Source organism: Triticum urartu, chromosome 4, assembly GCF_003073215.2.
Source record: "Triticum urartu cultivar G1812 chromosome 4, Tu2.1, whole genome shotgun sequence".
Taxonomy (NCBI): domain Eukaryota; kingdom Viridiplantae; phylum Streptophyta; class Magnoliopsida; order Poales; family Poaceae; genus Triticum; species Triticum urartu.
Window position 1 is genome coordinate 63,435,746 of NC_053025.1, and position 19,506 is coordinate 63,455,251.

Below are 19,506 nucleotides of genomic sequence, written 5' to 3' on the forward strand. Positions count from 1 at the left end.
TTTGATAGGAAATTGCCAAAGATTAGTAGTGAACTCAACCTACGTTGTTCCCCAAGTGATGTTTGTGAAGTACTTGAGTGTCTGGCTTACATTGCTTCTTTTCTCCAGCATATCATCCAATCCATTGCCATCGCAAACCTCAAAGGAAGCCCACAATGAACGTTTCTGCACTGTTTATCTTAAGCCACGGTATATTTCAACATGCACACTTTCTAGAGAAGGAAAAGATAGAAGTTATTTCTCAAAGCTTCTAAGCAGATTTGAAATTTCCTTTCCGATGATATCCAATACCAATCTATCAATTTTAACATGAGGATTTTGGTGCACGGGCCTATATATGATGAAGACAAAGTAATAATAAAGTATATTTTTATTTCTCAAAAATAAAAATAAAACATTTGCTAGTGGTTATATGGCAATGACTTATGCAAAATTATTATTTTTAAGACATGGTTTTCTTCCGTGCTTGCAGGGAATGATTTTCCTTATTTGGTGAACATTTTCACATACGCGGATTTTTTTAATCCGTGCATGTTTTTTTTTATAATTCATGAGTATTTTTTAAATTAGCGAGCATTTTTTTAAATCCAACAATAATTTTTGAATTCAGCAGACCAACCAATCCACCTGGCACCGGTCTATCACAATCTTTCACGCAAATAACCAGCGTGTGACTGCACATGATGCACACATACACAAATACAAGTGTCGTAATATGTGCGTAACTGGTGCGGCCTTGAGGGCCTATTCGGTTTGGAGGATTTTCATAGGAAACACATAGGAATAAGGATCCCGGAGGAAAATTTCCTATAGATGCATTCGGTTTGTAGGAAATGTGTACAGGAATTTTGTAGGAATACTATTCATTTCCTATGCTTTTGAAGGAAATTACACATCCATTCAAAGCTCATTTTACGTGTAGGAATAAGGCGAGTCAATTCCTTAGGATGGCAAGTGTCATCCTATAAAATTTCTATACTAGTACTAATTCCTACTTTATAAAATCCTCCAAACCGAATGAGTCCTCGATTATATCCCTTATGGATGTGTTTGGTTCAGTGGAATGCCGCTGAATGCAGATCTCTACGTTCAATTTGGATCGTATTTATATGCATATTTGTGAGTTGAGTTTTTATATCGCCTCAATGAAATAAAAGGACTTCTCGCAAAAAAGGAAATAAAAGGACGCGATCCATCAAAAAAAAATACAAGACACAGGCAGCCATGGACAAGCTGCATCTCATATCCTACTAGGAAATACATTTCTACTCAGACATCATTTTTCCTCGTTTTAATCACTGCATGTTTATTTGTTTTACTTTTATGAGGATACATTTTTCACTCCGACCTTGTTTTATCAGTTGCTAACAATTTTCAAGAACCTAGAGTTCGGATCTTTTATCCTAAATTGTTTATATATGTATCTAAAAAAATAGGTGCAAAGAATGCATATGGGTTCTCGCAAAAAAAAATCCCTGCCCAAAAAAAGCATTTGGGTTGCCTAAAAAAAAGTCTTAACCCATCCAAGAACTCTTTAAGAGGGTACTGTCTATTAGTTCATGCAGCCAAAGAAGGAACTTAGCCTTGGTCATCTCACCAAAAAATGGCAATATGCTTTTGAGCTTTTCTCTACATATCTCTTCTCTATCTCTACTGTTGGGTTTCGTAGTAATTTCAAAAAAATTCCTACGCACACGCAAGATCATGGTGATGCACAGCAACGAGAGGGGGAGTATGATCTACATATCTAGTAGATCGACAACGGAAGCGTTTGGTTGATGTAGTCGTACGTCTTCACGATCCGACCGATCAAGCACCGAAACTACGGCACCTCCGAGTTCTAGCACACGTTCAGCTCGATGACGATCCCCGGACTCCGATCCAGCAAAGTGTCGGGGAAGAGTTCCGTCAGCACGACGGCGTGGTGACGATCTTGATGCACTACTGCTGCAGGGCTTCGCCTAAGCACCGCTACAATATTATCGAGGACTATGGTGGCTGGGGGCGCCGCACACGGCTAAGGAATAGATCACGTGGATCAACTTGTGTGTCTCTGGGGTGCTCCTGCCTCCGTATATAAAGGACTAGAGGGGGGAGGCTGGCCGGCCAAGGAGGGCGCGCCAGGAGAGTCCTACTCCCTCTGGGAGTAGGATTTCCCCCCCTCCCCCAATCCTAGTTGGAATAGGATTCGCGGAGGGGGGAAAAGAGAGAGAGGGGCCGGCCCCCTCTCCTTGTCCTATTCGGACCAAGGGAGGGAGGGGCGCGCGGCCCATGTAGGGCTGCCTCTTCTCTTTTCCACTAAGGCCCATCATGGCCCATTTAGCTCCCGGGGGGTTCCAGTAACCTCCCGGTACTCCGGTAAAATCCCGATTTCACCCGGAACACTTCCGGTATCCAAACATAGGCTTCCAATATATCAATCTTTATGTCTCGACCATTTCGAGACTCCTCGTCATGTCCGTGATCACATCCGGGACTCCGAACAACCTTCGGTACATCAAAATGCATAAACTCATAATATAACAGTCATCGTAACCTTAAGCGTGCGGACCCTACGGGTTCGAGAACAATGTAGACATGACCGAGACACGTCTCCGGTCAATAACCAATAGCGGGACCTGGATGCCCATATTGGCTCCTACATATTCTACGAAGATCTTTATCGGTCAGACCGCATAACAACATACGTTGTTCCCTTTATCATCGGTATGTTACTTGCCCGAGATTCGATCGTCGGTATTCCAATACCTAGTTCAATCTCGTTACCGGCAAGTCTCTTTACTCGTTCTGTAATACATCATCCCGCAACTAACTCATTTAGTTGCAATGCTTGCAAGGCTTAAGTGATGTGCATTACCGAGAGGGCCCAGAGATACCTCTCCGACAATCGGAGTGACAAAACCTAATCTCGAAATACGCCAACCCAACATGTACCTTTGGAGACACCTGTAGTACTCCTTTATAATCACCCAGTTACGTTGTGACGTTTGGTAGTACCCAAAGTGTTTCTCCGGTAAACGGGAGTTGCATAATCTCATAGTTATAGGAACATGTATAAGTCATGAAGAAAGCAATAGCAACATACTAAACGATCGGGTGCTAAGCTAATGGAATGGGTCATGTCAATCATATCATTCTCTCAATGATGTGATCCCGTTAATCAAATAACAACTCATTGTTCATGGTTAGGAAACATAACCATATTTGATTAACGAGCTAGTCAAGTAGAGGCATACTAGTGACACTTTGTTTGTCTATGTATTCACACATGTATTATGTTTCCGATTAATACAATTCTAGCATGAATAATAAACATTTATCATGATTATAAGGAAATAAATAATAACTTTATTATTGCCTCTAGGGCATATTTCCTTCAGTCTCCCACTTGCACTAGAGTCAATAATCTAGATTACACAGTAATGATTCTAACACCCATGGAGCCTTGGTGCTGATCATGTTTTGCTCGTGGAAGAGGCTTAGTCAACTGGTCTGCAACATTTAGATCCGTATGTATCTTACAAATCTCTATGCCTCCCACCTGGACTAGATCCCGGATGGAATTGAAGCGTCTCTTGATGTGCTTGGTTCTCTTGTGAAATCTGGATTCCTTTGCCAAGGCAATTGCACCAGTATTGTCACAAAAGATTTTCATTGGACCCGATGCACTAGGTATGACACCTAGATCGGATATGAACTCCTTCATCCAGACTCCTTCATTTGCTGCTTCCGAAGCAGCTATGTACTCTGCTTCACATGTAGATCCCACCACGACGCTTTGTTTAGAACTGCACCAACTGACAGCTCCACCGTTCACACCTTGTAACACAGGCAAGAACCCTTTCTTTGCTTGATCCATTTTGAACTTCTTCAAAATTTTGTCAAGGTATGTGGTTTGTGAAAGTCCAATTAAGCGTTTGATCTATCTCTATAGATCTTAATGCCTAATATGTAAGCAGCTTCACCGAGGTCTTTCATTGAAAAACTCTTATTCAAGTATCCCTTTATGCTATCCAGAAATTCTATATCATTTCCAATTAGTAATATGTCATCTACATATAATATCAGAAATGCAACAGAGCTCCCACTCACTTTCTTGTAAATACAGACTTCTCCAAAAGTCTGTATAAAACCAAATGCTTTGATCACACTATCAAAGCGTTTATTCCAACTCCGAGAGGCTTGCACCAGTCCATAAATGGATCGCTGGAGCTTGCACACTTTGTTAGCTCCCTTTGGATCGACAAAACCTTCTGGTTGCATCATATACAACTCTTCTTCCAGAAATCCATTCAGGAATGCAGTTTTGACATCCATCTGCCAAATTTCATAATCATAAAATGCGGCAATTGCTAACATGATTCGGACAGACTTAAGCATCGCTACGGGTGAGAAGGTCTCATCGTAGTCAATCCCTTGAACTTGCCGAAAACCTTTTGCGACAAGTCGAGCTTTGTAGACAGTAATATTACCGTCAGCGTTAGTCTTCTTCTTGAAGATCCATTTATTCTCAATTGCTTGCCGATCATCGGGCAAGTCAACCAAAGTCCATACTTTGTTCTCATACATAGATCCCATCTCAGATTTCATGGCTTCAAGCCACTTTGCGGAATCTGGGCTCACCATTGCTTCTTCATAGTTCGTAGGTTCATCATGATCTAGTAGCATGACTTCCAGAATGGGATTACCGTACCACTGGTGCGGATCTTACTCTGGTTGATCTACGAGTTTCAGTAGTATCTTGTTCTGAAGTTTCATGATCATCATCATTAGCTTCCTCGCTAACTGGTGTAGGTGTCGCAGAAACAGTTTTCTGTGATGTACTACTTTTCAATAAGGGAGTAGGTACAGTTACCTTGTCAAGTTCTACTTTCCTCCCACTCACTTCTTTCGAGAGAAACTCCTTCTCCAGAAAGTTTCCGAATTTAGCAACAAAAGTCTTGCCTTCGGATCTGTGATAGAAGGTGTATCCAATAGTTTCCTTTGGATATCCTATGAAGACACATTTCTCCGATTTGGGTTCGAGCTTATCAGGTTGAAGCTTTTTCACATAAGCATCACAGCCCCAAACTTTCAGAAACGACAATTTTGGTTTCTTGCCAAACCACAGTTCATAAGGCGTCGTCTCAATGGATTTTGATGGTGCCCTATTTAACGTGAATGCGGTAGTCTCTAGAGCGTATCCCCAAAACGATAGCGGTAAATCAGTAAGAGACATCATAGATCGCACCATATCCAGTAAAGTACGATTACGATGTTCGGACACACCATTACGCTGAGGTGTTCCGGGTGGCGTGAGTTGCGAAACTATTCCACAATTTTTTCAAATGTACACCAAACTCGTAACTCAAATATTCTCCTCCACGATCAGATCGTAGAAACTTTATTTTCTTGTTACGATGATTTTCAACTTCACTCTGAAATTCTTTGAACTTTTCAAATGTTTCAGACTTATGTTTCATTAAGTAGATATACCCATATCTGTTTAAATCATCTGTGAAGGTGAGAAAATAACGATATCCGCCACGAGCCTCAATATTCATCGGACCACATACATCTGTATGTATGATTTCCAACAAATCTGTTGCTCTCTGCATAGTACCGGAGAACGGCGTTTTAGTCATCTTTCCCATGAGGCACGTTTCGCAAGTACCAAGTGATTCATAATTAAGTGGTTCCAAAAGTCCATCAGTATGGAGTTTCTTCATGTGCTTTACACCGATATGACCTAAACGACAGTGCCACAAATAAGTTGCACTCTCATTATCAACTCTGCATCTTTTGGGTTCAACATTATGAATATGTGTGTTACTACTATCGAGATTCAACAAGAATAGACCACTCTTTAAGGGTGCATGACCATAAAAGATATTACTCATATAAATAGAACAACCATTATTCTTTGATTTAAATGAATAACCGTCTTGCATCAAACAAGATCCAGATATAATGTTCATGCTTAACGCTGGCACCAAATAACAATTATTTAGGTCTAATACTAATCCCGAAGGTAGATGTAGAGGTAGCGTGCCGACTGCGATCACATCGACTTTGGAACTGTTTCCCACGCGCATCGTCACCTCGTCCTTAACCAATCTTCGCTTGATCCGTAGTCCCTGTTCGAGTTGCAAATATTAGCAACAGAACCAGTATCAAATACCCAGGTGCTACTGCGAGCATTAGTAAGGTACACATCAATAACATGTATATCACATATACCTTTGTTCACCTTGCCATCCTTCTTATCCGCCAAATACTTGGGGCAGTTCCGCTTCCAGTGACCAGTCTGCTTGCAATAGAAGCACTCAGTTTCAGGCTTAGGTCCAGGTTTGGGTTTCTTCTCTTGAGTAGCAACTTGCTTGCCTTTCTTTTTGAAGTTCCCCTTCTTCTTTCCTTTGCCCTTTTTCTTGAAACTAGTGGTCTTGTTGACCATCAACACTTGATGCTCCTTCTTGATTTCTACCTCCGCAGCTTTCAGCATCGCGAAGAGCTCGGGAATAGTCTTATTCATCCCTTGCATATTATAGTTCATCACGAAGCTCTTGTAGCTTGGTGGCAGTGATTGAAGAATTCTGTCAATGACGCAATCATCTGAAAGATTAACTCCCAATTGAATCAAGTGATTATTATACCCAGACATTTTGAGTATATGCTCACTAACAGAACTGTTCTCTTCCATCTTGCAGCTATAGAACTTATTGGAGACTTCATATCTCTCAATCCGGGCATTTGCTTGAAATATTAACTTCAACTCCTGGAACATCTCATATGCTCCATGACGTTCAAAACGTCGTTGAAGTCCCGATTCTAAGCCGTAAAGCATGGCACACTGAACTATCGAGTAGTCATCAGCTTTGCTCTGCCAGACGTTCATAACATCCGGCGTTGCTCCTGCAGCAGGCCTGGCACCCAGCGGTGCTTCCAGGACGTAATTCTTCTGTGCAGCAATGAGGATAATCCTCAAGTTGCGGACCCAGTCCGTGTAATTGCTACCATCATCTTTCAACTTTGCTTTCTCAAGGAACGCATTAAAATTCAATGGAACAACAGCACGAGCCATCTATCTACAATCATACATAAACAAGAATGCTACTAATCAGGTACTAAGTCTCATGATAAATTTAAGTTCAGTTAATTTAGTTAAAGAACTCCCACTTAGATAGACATCCCTCTAATCCTCTAAGTGATGACGTGATCCAAATCAACTAAACCATGTCCGATCATCACATGAGATGGAGTAGTTTCATTGGTGAACATCATTATGTTGATCATATCTACTATATGATTCACGCTCGACCTTTCGGTCTCCGTGTTCCGAGGCCATATCTGTATATGCTTGGCTCGTCAAGTATAACCTGAGTATTCCGCGTGTGCAACTGTTTTGCACCCGTTGTATTTGAACGTAGAACCTTCACACCCGATCATCACGTGGTGTCTCAGCACGAAGAACTTTCACAACGGTGCATACTCAGGGAGAACACTTCTTGATAATTTAGTGAGAGATCATCTTATAATGCTACCGTCAATCAAAGCAAGGTAAGATGCATAAAAGATAAACATCACATGCAATCAATATAAGTGATATGATATGGCCATCATCATCTTGTGCTTGTGATCTCCATCTTCGAAGCACCGTCATGATCACCATCGTCACCGGCGTGACACCTTGATCTCCATCGTAGCATCGTTGTCGTCTCCCCAAGCTTGTGCTTCTACGACTATCGCTACCGTTTAGTGATAAAGTAAAGCATTACATCGCGATTGCATTGCATACAATAAAGCGACAACCATATGGCTCCTGCCGGTTGCCGATAACTCGGTTACAAAACATGATCATCTCACACAATAAAATTCAGCATCATGTCTTGACCATATCACATCACAACATGCCCTGCAAAAACAAGTTAGACGTCCTCTACTTTGTTGTTGCAAGTTTTATGTGGCTGCTACGGGCTTAAGTAAGAACCAATCTCACCTACGCATCAAAACCACAACGATAGTTTGTCAATTTGACTCCGTTTTAACCTTCGCAAGGACCGGGCGTAGCCACACTTGGTTCAACTAAAGTTGGAGAAACTGTCACCCACAAGCCACCTCTGTGCAAAGCACGTCGGGAGAACCGGTCTCGCGTAAGCGTATGCGTAATGTCGGTCTGGGCCGCTTCATCCAACAATACCGCCGAACCAAAGTATGACATGCTGGTAGGCAGTATGACTTATATCGCCCACAACTCACTTGTGTTCTACTCGTACATATAACATCAACATATAAAACCTAGGCTCGGATGCCACTGTTGGGTTTCGTAGTAATTTCAAAAAAATTCCTACGCACACGCAAGATCATGGTGATGCATAGCAACGAGAGGGGGAGTATGATCTACATACCTAGTAGATCGACAACGGAAGCGTTTGGTTGATGTAGTCGTACGTCTTCATGATCCGACCGATCAAGCACCGAAACTACGGCACCTCCGAGTTCTAGCACACGTTCAGCTCGATGACGATCCCCGGACTCCGATCTAGCAAAGTGTCGGGGAAGAGTTCCGTCAGCACGACGGCGTGGTGACGATCTTGATGCACTACTGCTGCAGGGCTTCGCCTAAGCACCGCTACAATATTATCGAGGACTATGGTGGCTGGGGGCGCCGCACACGGCTAAGGAATAGATCACGTGGATCAACTTGTGTCTCTCTGGGGTGCCCCTGCCTCCGTATATAAAGGACCAAGAGGGGGAGGCCGGCCGGCCACATATGGCGCGCCAGGAGGAGTCCTACTCCCTCCGGGAGTAGGACTTCTCCCCCAATCCTAGTTGGAATAGGATTCATGAGGTGGAAAAGAGAGAGAGAGAGAAGGAGGAGGGCGCCAGCCCCCTCTCTCCTTGTCCTATTCAGACTAGGGGGGAGGGGCGCGCGGCCCAAGCCCTGGCTGCCTCTCCTCTTCTTCCACTATGGCCCATTAAGGCCCATATAGCTCCCGGGGGGTTCCGGTAACCTCCCGGTACTCCGGTAAAATCCCGATTTCACCCGGAACACTTCCGATATCCAAACATAGGCTTCCAATATATCAATCTTTATGTCTCGACCATTTCGAGACTCCTCGTCATGTCGTGATCACATCCGGGACTCCGAACAACCTTCGGTACATCAAAATGCATAAACTCATAATATAACTGTCATCGTAACCTTAAGCGTGCGGACCTACGGGTTCGAGAACAATGTAGACATGACCGAGATACGTCTCCGGTCAATAACCAATAGCGTGACCTGGATGCCCATATTGGCTCCTACATATTCTACGAAGATCTTTATCGGTCAGACCGCATAACAACATACGTTGTTCCCTTTGTCATCGGTATGTTACTTGCCCGAGATTCGATCGTCGGTATCTCAATACCTAGTTCAATCTCGTTACCGGCAAGTCTCTTTACTCGTTCCGTAATACATCATCCCAACTAACTCATATTAGTTGTAATGCTTGCAAGGCTTATGTAGATGTGCATTACCGAGAGGGCCCAGAGATACCTCTCCGACAATCGGAGTGACAAAACCTAATCTCGAAATACGCCAACCCAACATGTACCTTTGGAGACACCTGTAGTACTCCTTTATAATCACCCAGTTACGTTGTGACGTTTGGTAGTACCCAAAGTGTTTCTCCGGTAAACGGGAGTTGCATAATCTCATAGTTATAGGAACATGTATAAGTCATGAAGAAATCAATAGCAACATACTAAACGATCGGGTGCTAAGCTAATGAAATGGGTCATGTCAATCAGATCATTCTCTCAATGATGTGATCCCGTTAATCAAAAAACAACTCATTGTTCATGGTTAGGAAACATAACCATCTTTGATTAACGAGCTAGTCAAGTAGAGGCATACTAGTGACACTTTGTTTGTCTATGTATTCACACATGTATTATGTTTCCGGTTAATACAATTCTAGCATGAATAATAAACATTTATCATGATTATAAGGAAATAAATAATAACTTTATTATTGCCTCTAGAGCATATTTCCTTCATCTACTACGTCCATTCATAAATATAATACGTTTGGGCAGTTTCTCCATTCCTAAATATAAGTGTAACGTTTCATGTTTCACTTTTGTTCGCATCACCCTTCGTTCAACCTTTTCTGAATCAATTTCACTTTAATTTACTTATCAAATTTCTCATCAAACTATAAGGTAAATCACAGGTAGCATTTGATATGTACACAATCACATTAACATGGACAGGTAATCACAAACTAACATACCAGAATATTTATATTTCATTGTGACGCACGGGCATTGTCCTTCTTAAGGGTGATTGATTAGGGTCCAAACCAAAATTTGAGTCAGTGATATTCAAACCCCTGATCTCAAACCAAAAAGTTGGCTTAGTTGAGTGTATATCTTATGAAGACATGAAGGATTTAGGCTTCAAGCTGGCTTAAAATCAAAAAGTGTTCAACATGAAAGTTGCTCACCTCGTTGAAATAAGTTTGGTTTTATGGATCATCTCAACCCAAGGTCATATGCAATCTCCACAAGGTCATATGCAATCTCCACAAACGATGCCATGTGACAACATTTGACTTGCACAAAATTCCACACTCACTTGTCCAACTTAAGGTAAGGTTTGCAGATATGAAAAAAATCGAGTCCTTTTTTATTGTAGGGGAAGTCCAGCCACCTTATATATAGACGAGAAGGGGGTGATTGATTGAACAACACATAATCGATCAAATCAATCTACCACTTTTACCTTCTATCATTTTATCTCCGCTTCGGTTTTGTTCTTCTTCTTGTTCGACGACAGCGAACCTCGAGGCCTTAGGGGTGGTCAGGCGGACCATGGGCAACCCAAAACCTTGCGCGCCCTGACAGGGTCCCTTTTGGGCATGTGGGTTTCATATCCTCAATAGACATCACCGATTCACCGACGTGTCTTGCATATTGCACTCCCGACCAGGCTCACTCGTCGATGTGTCATGCGTATCGTGCTCGATGCTGGGGCGACACATGACGTGTTCGTGTGCGAGCAATACCTAAAAACATGTACCTTGTGAAGCACCTTGCAATAATATCCATCCAACATACTCCAAACTTTTTCTACAAGAATTAAACCACATATTCGATATAATTTCAAATTACAAGATTTTTTTAGTTCTCATTTGCTACTATTTAGTTTTTAAATGCACGTTTTGGCATTTTTCTTGCAGAAATATGAATAAACCTAAATAGTTAAAAAAATGCCATTTTTCATCAGCTCATATTACGGGTTTAGGAGACAGTGAAAAAGTCTTAGGAGATTTGACAAGTTTGGTAGTATTACTTTGCTTTGTAATTAGTGCACATGTTGTTTCTTAGATATTTCAAGTCAAACAATGAAGTTTTTAATGACCAACTATTTTCTTTGTACATGTAACTTGAAAATGGAATAGACCATTTACTTTATCATTATTATTGACGAATTTAACATCATATTGCAACTCGTTGTGTCCTAATTTATTTTTAATACTTTGCAAATATCGAAAAGCTCATACCTTGTGAAGCACCATACAAAAATAAACGCATTATTATCCAATATCGAAATAACTCACATATTAGAGATAATTTCAAATTTTAAGATTTTACAGATCTCATTGTTGCTTTAAGGTTCTAAATGCATTTTTCGGCATTTTCATCCAAAAAATAGAGACCAACCTAAATGTGATCAAAAAGCGTAAACTTTTGCTTTGGCTCATATTACAGGTTTACGAAATAGGTGAAAATGTCTCACGATATTTGATAAAAGTTTTCATGTACCTTGCTACGTAATGGATGGATCTTTTAGGATGTTTCTTAGTTATTCAAGTCAAACTATGAGGGTCTTGATCTTGGTCCTCAATGTTTGGCATATCACCACTTGGTTGAACTTGGCCTTCATCTAGTATACTACTTAAAAAAAAGAATAGCATTTCTTTTCCTACCCGGCGGAGTGCTTCGTTCAACCTTTCATCCTGTTTCTGAGCATAATTTCAATGGTCTTAATTGTCTCACCTTTTATTGATTTATAGAATAAACTTGTATTTGCTTTGGTAAGCCAGTAAGTGATTACAAATAAAATCCTGAAGTAATATATCACGGGTATGGTAACATTTATTTGCACAATCGCGTTAATATGAGCAGCTAATCACCTAGTAATGTACTCCCTCCGTTCCGAATTACTTGTCTTGGATTTGTCTAGATACGGATGTATCTAGACTCATTTTAATGCTAGATACCTCCGTATCTGAAGAAATCTAAGACAAGTAATTCGGAACGAAGGAAGTACTAGAACATCTATATCGCGTTGCAATGGATGGGTAATTATCTAGTCAAAAGAAAAGAGGCTTACCATACCATGTTCAATCACAACCAACATAATTACGTAATAATAATGAAACCAAAATCCAACTGGACTAGTAACTCTTTTGAGTTAGTTTTGATTTACTAAGCCTTGCATATATGTATCCAACCATCCAATGATGTAGAGGGTGGGGTGTTCTATCCTCCATTTTCCAAAAATACAAACTGGACCGAAGCGGCCGGGGCTATCTCGCCCAAAAGTACCGAAAATCAGATACGCGGATAAGAAAATGTTTTAGTTTCTTGTGAACCAACAAAATGAAGCAGCAGAATATAACAAGAATGTTCCACGGACGCAGCCTGCCCACCTCACCTCCCCTCCCCTCCCCTGCAAACAAACACATGCGTTGAGCTGCGATAGCCAGTATCCTCGTCTCACCCAGAACCCACCAATCGCAGCGCTCCTCTGTATTCCCCTCCAGATGCACCCCTACAAAACCACGGAAATCCATAATTTTTCACAACACAGAGGAAGAGCACACAGACAAGCAGTAGACCACGCGCCCACAGCCTCAGCCTCAGGTCTCCCTTCGCGCACCGCAGCCACCACCAAGTGCAACCAATCCCCCGACAAAACCCCATCCACTCCTTTATCAGCGTTTCCCTCCCTTTCCTCCGCTCCCCTCCATCCATCCTCAGCCGCCTCTTCGCCGGCCGGCCAGCCAGCCATGGCAAATGCTTCCCTCCAGTCCTTCCTCCCCCAGCACCACCATTCTTTCCTCAGCAGCGCCACCCACGACGGCTCCCCTCCCGCGCTCCTCAAGCTCACCACCACCACCGCCAGCAACAGCATTTCATTCAAGCTCTTCGCCAGCGGCTCCTCCTCGGTGACCACAACCGCCAACTCGCCGGCCCCGACTCCGGCGGCGACAACCTCGCCGCCCACCCCCTCGCTGGAGCTCCTGGGCCAGCAGCTGGCGGCGGGGGACTACCGGCAGGCCGACGAGACCACCCGGGCCCTCCTCATCGTCCTCGCCGGCGAGGCCGCGCGCCGCCGAGGGTACGTCTTCTTCTCGGAGGTCCAGTTCATCTCCGTGGAGGACCTGCGCGCCGTGGACGCGCTCTGGCTGGAGCACAGCGGCGGCAGGTTCGGGTACAGCGTGCAGCGCCGGGTTTGGGAGAAATCGCTGCGCGAGTTCACCCGCTTCTTCATCAGGATCGGGTGGATGAAGAAGCTGGACACCGAGGTGGAGCAGTTCAACTACAGGGCCTTCCCGGACGAGTTCATCTGGGAGCTCACCGACGACACGCCGGAGGGCCACCTGCCCCTCACCAACGCCCTCAGGGGCACGCGACTCCTGGAGAACATCTTCACCCACCCCGCCTTCGACTGCGAGGAAGAGGAGGCAGCTGCAGCAGATGAGGAGGCTGGCACGGGCAGTGCCACTGGTCAGAATAACAAGGATGACAAGAAAAGCAGGGGGAGGTCAAAGAGTTTGACAGATTTCAAGCCTGACTACTCCTTTTAAGGAGCGTGCAAGTTTGTGATGATGCTGTCAATGGGGCAGCTGATTTTAAAAAAAGTCATGTTTCTGTAGTTCGTTTTGGTTGTTTCTGTACTGAACATGCATGCAAATTTGTGACCATATATATTATAAAGATAAGTGTTTGAGAAGCTGCTTGTTCTGGACAAGGATGATTGCATCTGGACATGCAAAAGATGAACTGCATGCGCAGGACAAAGCGAAAATATGTTCTTATGCGATACGCCATTTGGAAACTCGGTGCAGAAATGGCCATGCCATTTTGAGCCGTCAGCTTTCGGCGGATTACCTCCGCTTGTTTCCTGGCAAGTGACTGTGACTGGTGTGAGTGAGAACAATTTTGCTGATGAATCTCTAAAACCTGATGAGACATTTGAGGAAAAAAATTATACCTTTCTTACTATTGACGCTATTTTTTCCCGTTTCATGCACAAGGGCAGAGCCTCCGGGTATGTTGATGTGAGCCATCACAGGTGAGGCGGTCATCCATCTGCATGTACAAGCACGCTCCAGGATTCTGAAACAGCAGCCAAACGAAAATTAGTTCCATGTTTTAAGTCTCTTCGCCAACACTCTTAGACATGTCCAGCACACGCAGTCCGTGCGCGCGCACTCAGACAGAATAATGCAAGCATCAGCTATATGAATATATCGAAATATCTGGGCGAGCGATGCTATTTTCTGTAAGTTTATTTTGCAGGTCATGGCACTAGATGTGTTGGTTCCCTCTGCAGTTTGAACACCAAAAGGTCTAAAGGCAAATGCCTTTGTGAGTGTGGCGCATGTGTGCTTCCCACACGCACAAAAATACTAAGCTTTCTAGATAATCCTGATTTTTTACATCCAAGAAATAGCAGTCACAACAACTATGGGGTTGTAAGTCATGAAGTCATATGTATTGTGCTAAACTGCTAATGCTTGATTCCTTGCCTAGTTGAGATGGCCGCTTAGTTGAGGTCAAAAGGACAAGGAAAATGGTATTCTCAGGGTTGATTCTCACAACGAAGTTGTTAGTAATATTAGTGAGTAGCTAATATCAGCCTTCTTAAATTGCAAGTATGTATAAAAGTCAAGTGCAGCATATCTTCCATGGAGATTGCCGAGAGATAACATTCTGGAGATAAAGAAATTGAAGAAAAATCATGGTAGTTGACTATTTTGAGGGGTGGTCAGCACATTTGCGGACACTTTCGAGTTGGAAAATGGCCAGAAGTATACACATAAACAAAATTTATTTTATGCATATCAAAACATCCTTTTTCTAGAGAGAGACTCTTAACAGTCTGCATGTGGTCAAACAACATAAATATACAGGAGATAACCATTATATGGGAAATCAGCAAATACAAAATAATGCATTAGTCATACCAAATTTTTTGGAGCTTCGTCTACAACTTCGGCAGGTTGATCGGGCCCAAGACTGGGAAAGCAACCATTTTTGCATCTCATATATTTCTGCAAACTGGTTTCAATAATAAAACATGAGCAAGCAAATGCTGATTTTTTTTTCTTGAATTGATAAATAATCAGATAAAAAGATCGACACAACTCATTACAAATCAGACTCCCCGACTAAATTTTCCTCGTGCTGATTTGCGACATGAAAGAATTTGTTTAAAAAAATTTTTGAAACGGAATTTGTTTAAAATAGAAGTGCAGCAGAGATGGTTTTATAGCAAGAACCATAAGCATATGTAACTTACTAGTTACTAGTATTTGGATATCCTAGATGAGTAATGATAAATAAGACCAAATAACAGTGTTTCATAAATTATGTTAGTGACAAAAAGACCAAAATCACACTGGTAATAGAAAAGCCTCATATGAGGTTCAGAATGATTATTTTCTGAAGAATCTACATGTTAACAATACTGCTGTCAGTAATTATAGGCACTCTAAGAATATGTTTTATATTGAAACTTGGTTCACCACTTTAATTTTGGCAATCACACGTGATATGAAATCCACCTCATATGGACAACTACAACGTAAAATTTTAGATTATGCACAAAATAGGCTGCAGACTTTTATCAAGATATATGATGCTTTTCTTAGCTTCCATCACTCCACTGTATAAGATATATGGTGTTTTCCTTAACATCCATCACTCCACTATACACGATCCTGTCTCTTCTCCAATTAAGTGTTTTGCTTTATCATTTACAAACTTCTGCTAGAATTGTTTCATTTAATCAAGTAAGCAGTAGTTGATAATTCAGAACTTGGAAGCGTGTAGATATCTGAAACTTCTCCAGCAAAGAGATTGCTTTCATATTCAGATTGCGTAACTGGATATGGGATGGAGCAAAACAGCTGATTAGAACGACGGCATGCTTTAAAGCCCTGAAGGCCCAAAACAGATGTAAATAGTGACTTCCTTTAAAATACTGGTTCATATCAACTTTAGAATATCAGTTCATCGTCAATTTTCATCTAAAGAACTGTGTCGTTCAGACTATACAACAAAACAATTAACTGGGTCGCGTGCAATCATACAAAAAAATGTTATTTCCATAAAAGCACTCAACATAATCACAGTGGAACTTGCTACTCGAGTAGTCATTCAGACTAAAATTATTCTATCAGGAAAAACATCTGAGGATAATCATCAAACAATAATATTTACAATGATGTATTATTTGAACGGAAATCATAGAAATATTAGATACTTTAAATAAACTTACATCTGACATTTGTTCAACTCAGAAAGCCTGCTTGGAACACATGATTGTCCTTTTGCTCTGCATGCAGAACTACATGATTCCCCCTGCCTAAATTTCAGGTTTGATTACATAAGGAAATTCCCATGGGCATCATTCACTGAACTACATTTAGAGCTTAAATTGGAAAGACCTTACCTTCCCAAAATGACGTTAATGCCATCCAACCTTGATCCAAAATTAGATTCAGTTGATCCTGCTAAATAGTTATACATAGTCATTTCCTAATGCATAACTTCAAGAACGTGACAATGTTGGCATTAGTAGTGGACAAGAAGTTAGCAGCTTGTGCACTTACTGGGCCCAGCTCAGACTAAGCTTGAAACTAGAAAGGAAGTGATCAGAGGTCTAATTCTTGTTTTCTACAACACATCCAAGAATTCAACAGCAAAAGTAGTCCCCAACCAATGCCAACAAATCTCAGGTTCCTATCTTCCTTACAAAACTCAAGAAAATCCCCCTACCCATGCACTATTATCGGACCTATCAAGCTTGTTATAAATCTCTAACAGAGGATAACTAACTGATTGAATCTAACTGACAGATAGACAGGCAATGAAATGATAAAATGAAAAATGCTAACAAACTGCTTCCTGTACTTTATTTTGGTGTGACTAGTGCTGGCTGCTGTTCCACAGTCATGCCATGAGCCAAAGTGAACTGGCTTGGCCTTTATGAACGGGGCTAGGCCACCACTTCTGGCTCGTAGCATGTAACATCAAGTGAGCTGAGCCAAGTGGAGCTTGGCTCGTATCCACTCCTAATGGGCGGTTCAATTTGAATCTCATGAGGAAATAGTGCATTAGCTAAATAATTTAGGTACTAGAAATGATGGTGAACAGATGCTATTACTAGAGAATGTGGTAACTTAGCCAAGATGTAAGAATATAATTTGTACCCGATGAATTTTGCTGCACCAGAAAGCAATGATGGAAATCACTCAAATATGCATTTTCATGGACCTGGTAGATTCAAAGAACAACTTAGACTGAAAGGAAAAATTGTTTACCAGATAATTTTAACTTGTAGTTGTTGAATTTATAACATGCCAGATTGCCAACAAAATAAGACACTGCAAGGATGAAAATATACTGGAGCTCTGTTCCTATTATAGATATTCATGTAAAAGGTGTCCTGAAACATTCATATTAGAGCCAAAATCACTGTTTTGACTCTTTTAATGAAGTTTAGCACTAATTGACTCTACCTGAAAAAGATTTCACGGTCTGAACCTTTTAGGAAATGCCACCCACTGTATCAGGGCTTATTGTTTACGCAGGAAACACCATGGTCAACGGTGTTTGCGCCCTGGCCCATGCCCGCTGACCTGCTAACGCGGCAATGTCAAACGCCAAGACATGACTAATCGTATTGACCATGCCGCGACAGCAGATCAGCCAGGCATGGTTCAGAGCGCAAACGCCGTTGACCATGGCATTTTCTGTGTAAACAATACGCCACGGTGGGTGGTGTTTCCTAAAAGGGTCAGATCGCGAATTGTTTTTCCAATTGGGGTCAATTAGTGCTAAACTTCATTAGAAAGGACAAAACAGTGATTTTGGCCTTATATTTGCACGCTAAGAAAGAACGCATACCACGCTTGCAGAACTATGGCGGCATCTTCCCATGCAGAAATCGAAGATATTGGCGTAAGTTCCTAGAGGATAATAAAGTGTAAACTTCTTCTGACACATTAAAGTTCTCAAGATACACCAAACAATAACTACAAAAATCTTACCAGCAGTGACTGGCTTAGCTACCTTCAACTTCAGAACATCTGCTTCCTTGGTCTGTCAAAAGGATGAGTAAATAACACAGGAAATAACTCATTTCTTTCAATCTTCCTATGCCAAATCCAGTACTGCTAGTAAGAATGTAAGATTTACCATAGAAGGATTCAAGCAGCAAGAAACACAATACTCGTAAGAGTTGCAGCACTGCGAATCAAGGTTGCAGCCCCTGCATGGTGCGATGAACTGTGTTAGATTTATAGTGTTGCCATCTTTCTACGACATTTGTGCAACAAAAGGTAAGAAACTCACTGACAGGAGAAGCGTTCTCCTGTTTGTGGGCAGCAGCGAGACCATGGATCAATCGAAAGGGCAGAACATACATAACCTAAAAGAATGTGTTCACAAGGGAGCATAAGTTTACAACACGGTATATCTAAGCAGGAGAGAGGCACAGGTGTATTACCGTTATCATCTGATATCAAATGCCGTCCTTGAACAGTTGTCCTGCATATGATGGGTGCAGCAAAACCAATGTCCTTCCTGAACAAGACTTGCAATCAAGTTGTGGCTTCAGATTTAGTGAATAACATCCGTATGTCAAGCTTGCATCTGGAACTGTACTAACACTAGAATGGAGAAACATTGATAATCATGGACTCATGGTGGGATGTGCAGTGAAACCTTTGCCCCGGCACAGAGCACCATTTGAATAGAGTAATTACCATATATTTAGCTCATCACTTAAAAGTATCTGATATAATCATTTCTTCTGACATTGTGACAGTAAATAAAAACCAAGAAAATGAAAACATACACACCATGGTGTAGCAATGTGTTGAGCAGAAAGCATAATTGCGCCAAACATAGTCCAGGATCCCAACCCCACAATTAAAATTCCACAAACCATAATCAAACATGAGGCGTAATTCCACAAACATAATCGAGCATGAGGCCTCGTTCCAGAAACATAATCACAGACAGCAACGAGCATGTAATTAATCAAGTAATTTAGAGCCGCGGAGCAACTGGTGAGGCTCCCAAGTCCCAACGGTGCCAGGCCGCAGCAAACACGGAAGAACTACCACGGAACGGATGGATTTCGAAATAGTTTAGAGCTGCGGGTGGCGACGATGAGAGCGCTCGCATTTCCAGGATGCGACGCTGGACAGGGGAGGCGGGGGGTTTGCGGGGAAC

The 19,506-nt window shown here is 42.0% G+C and overlaps 2 protein-coding genes across 4 annotated transcripts; one reads left to right on the forward strand and one right to left on the reverse strand.

Annotated features, from left to right (window-relative positions):
• Positions 1–12,776: 12,776 nt before the first annotated feature.
• LOC125550683 (tetrapyrrole-binding protein, chloroplastic-like) lies at positions 12,777–13,990 on the forward strand. Its single transcript, XM_048713735.1, has one exon. It carries the CDS (start codon positions 12,798–12,800, stop codon positions 13,842–13,844), a length of 1,047 nt encoding a protein of 348 aa, XP_048569692.1. The 5' UTR covers positions 12,777–12,797; the 3' UTR covers positions 13,845–13,990.
• LOC125550684 lies at positions 13,942–18,852 on the reverse strand (the record flags this gene model as incomplete). Of its 3 annotated transcripts, none has more annotated exon segments than XM_048713738.1 (11): positions 13,942–14,172; positions 14,252–14,376; positions 15,228–15,321; positions 16,544–16,630; positions 16,718–16,775; positions 17,478–17,541; positions 18,175–18,236; positions 18,318–18,369; positions 18,466–18,538; positions 18,622–18,697; positions 18,776–18,852. In XM_048713738.1, coding segments are annotated over 10 exon segments (736 nt in total), but the record flags the coding sequence as incomplete, so codon positions are not given.
• Between the last annotated feature and the right edge of the window lie 654 nt (positions 18,853–19,506).

Coding starts and splice junctions, on each gene's coding strand:
- LOC125550683 (XM_048713735.1), top strand. CDS start 12,798: ATGCACCCCTACAAAACCACGGAAATCCATAATTTTTCACAACACAGA.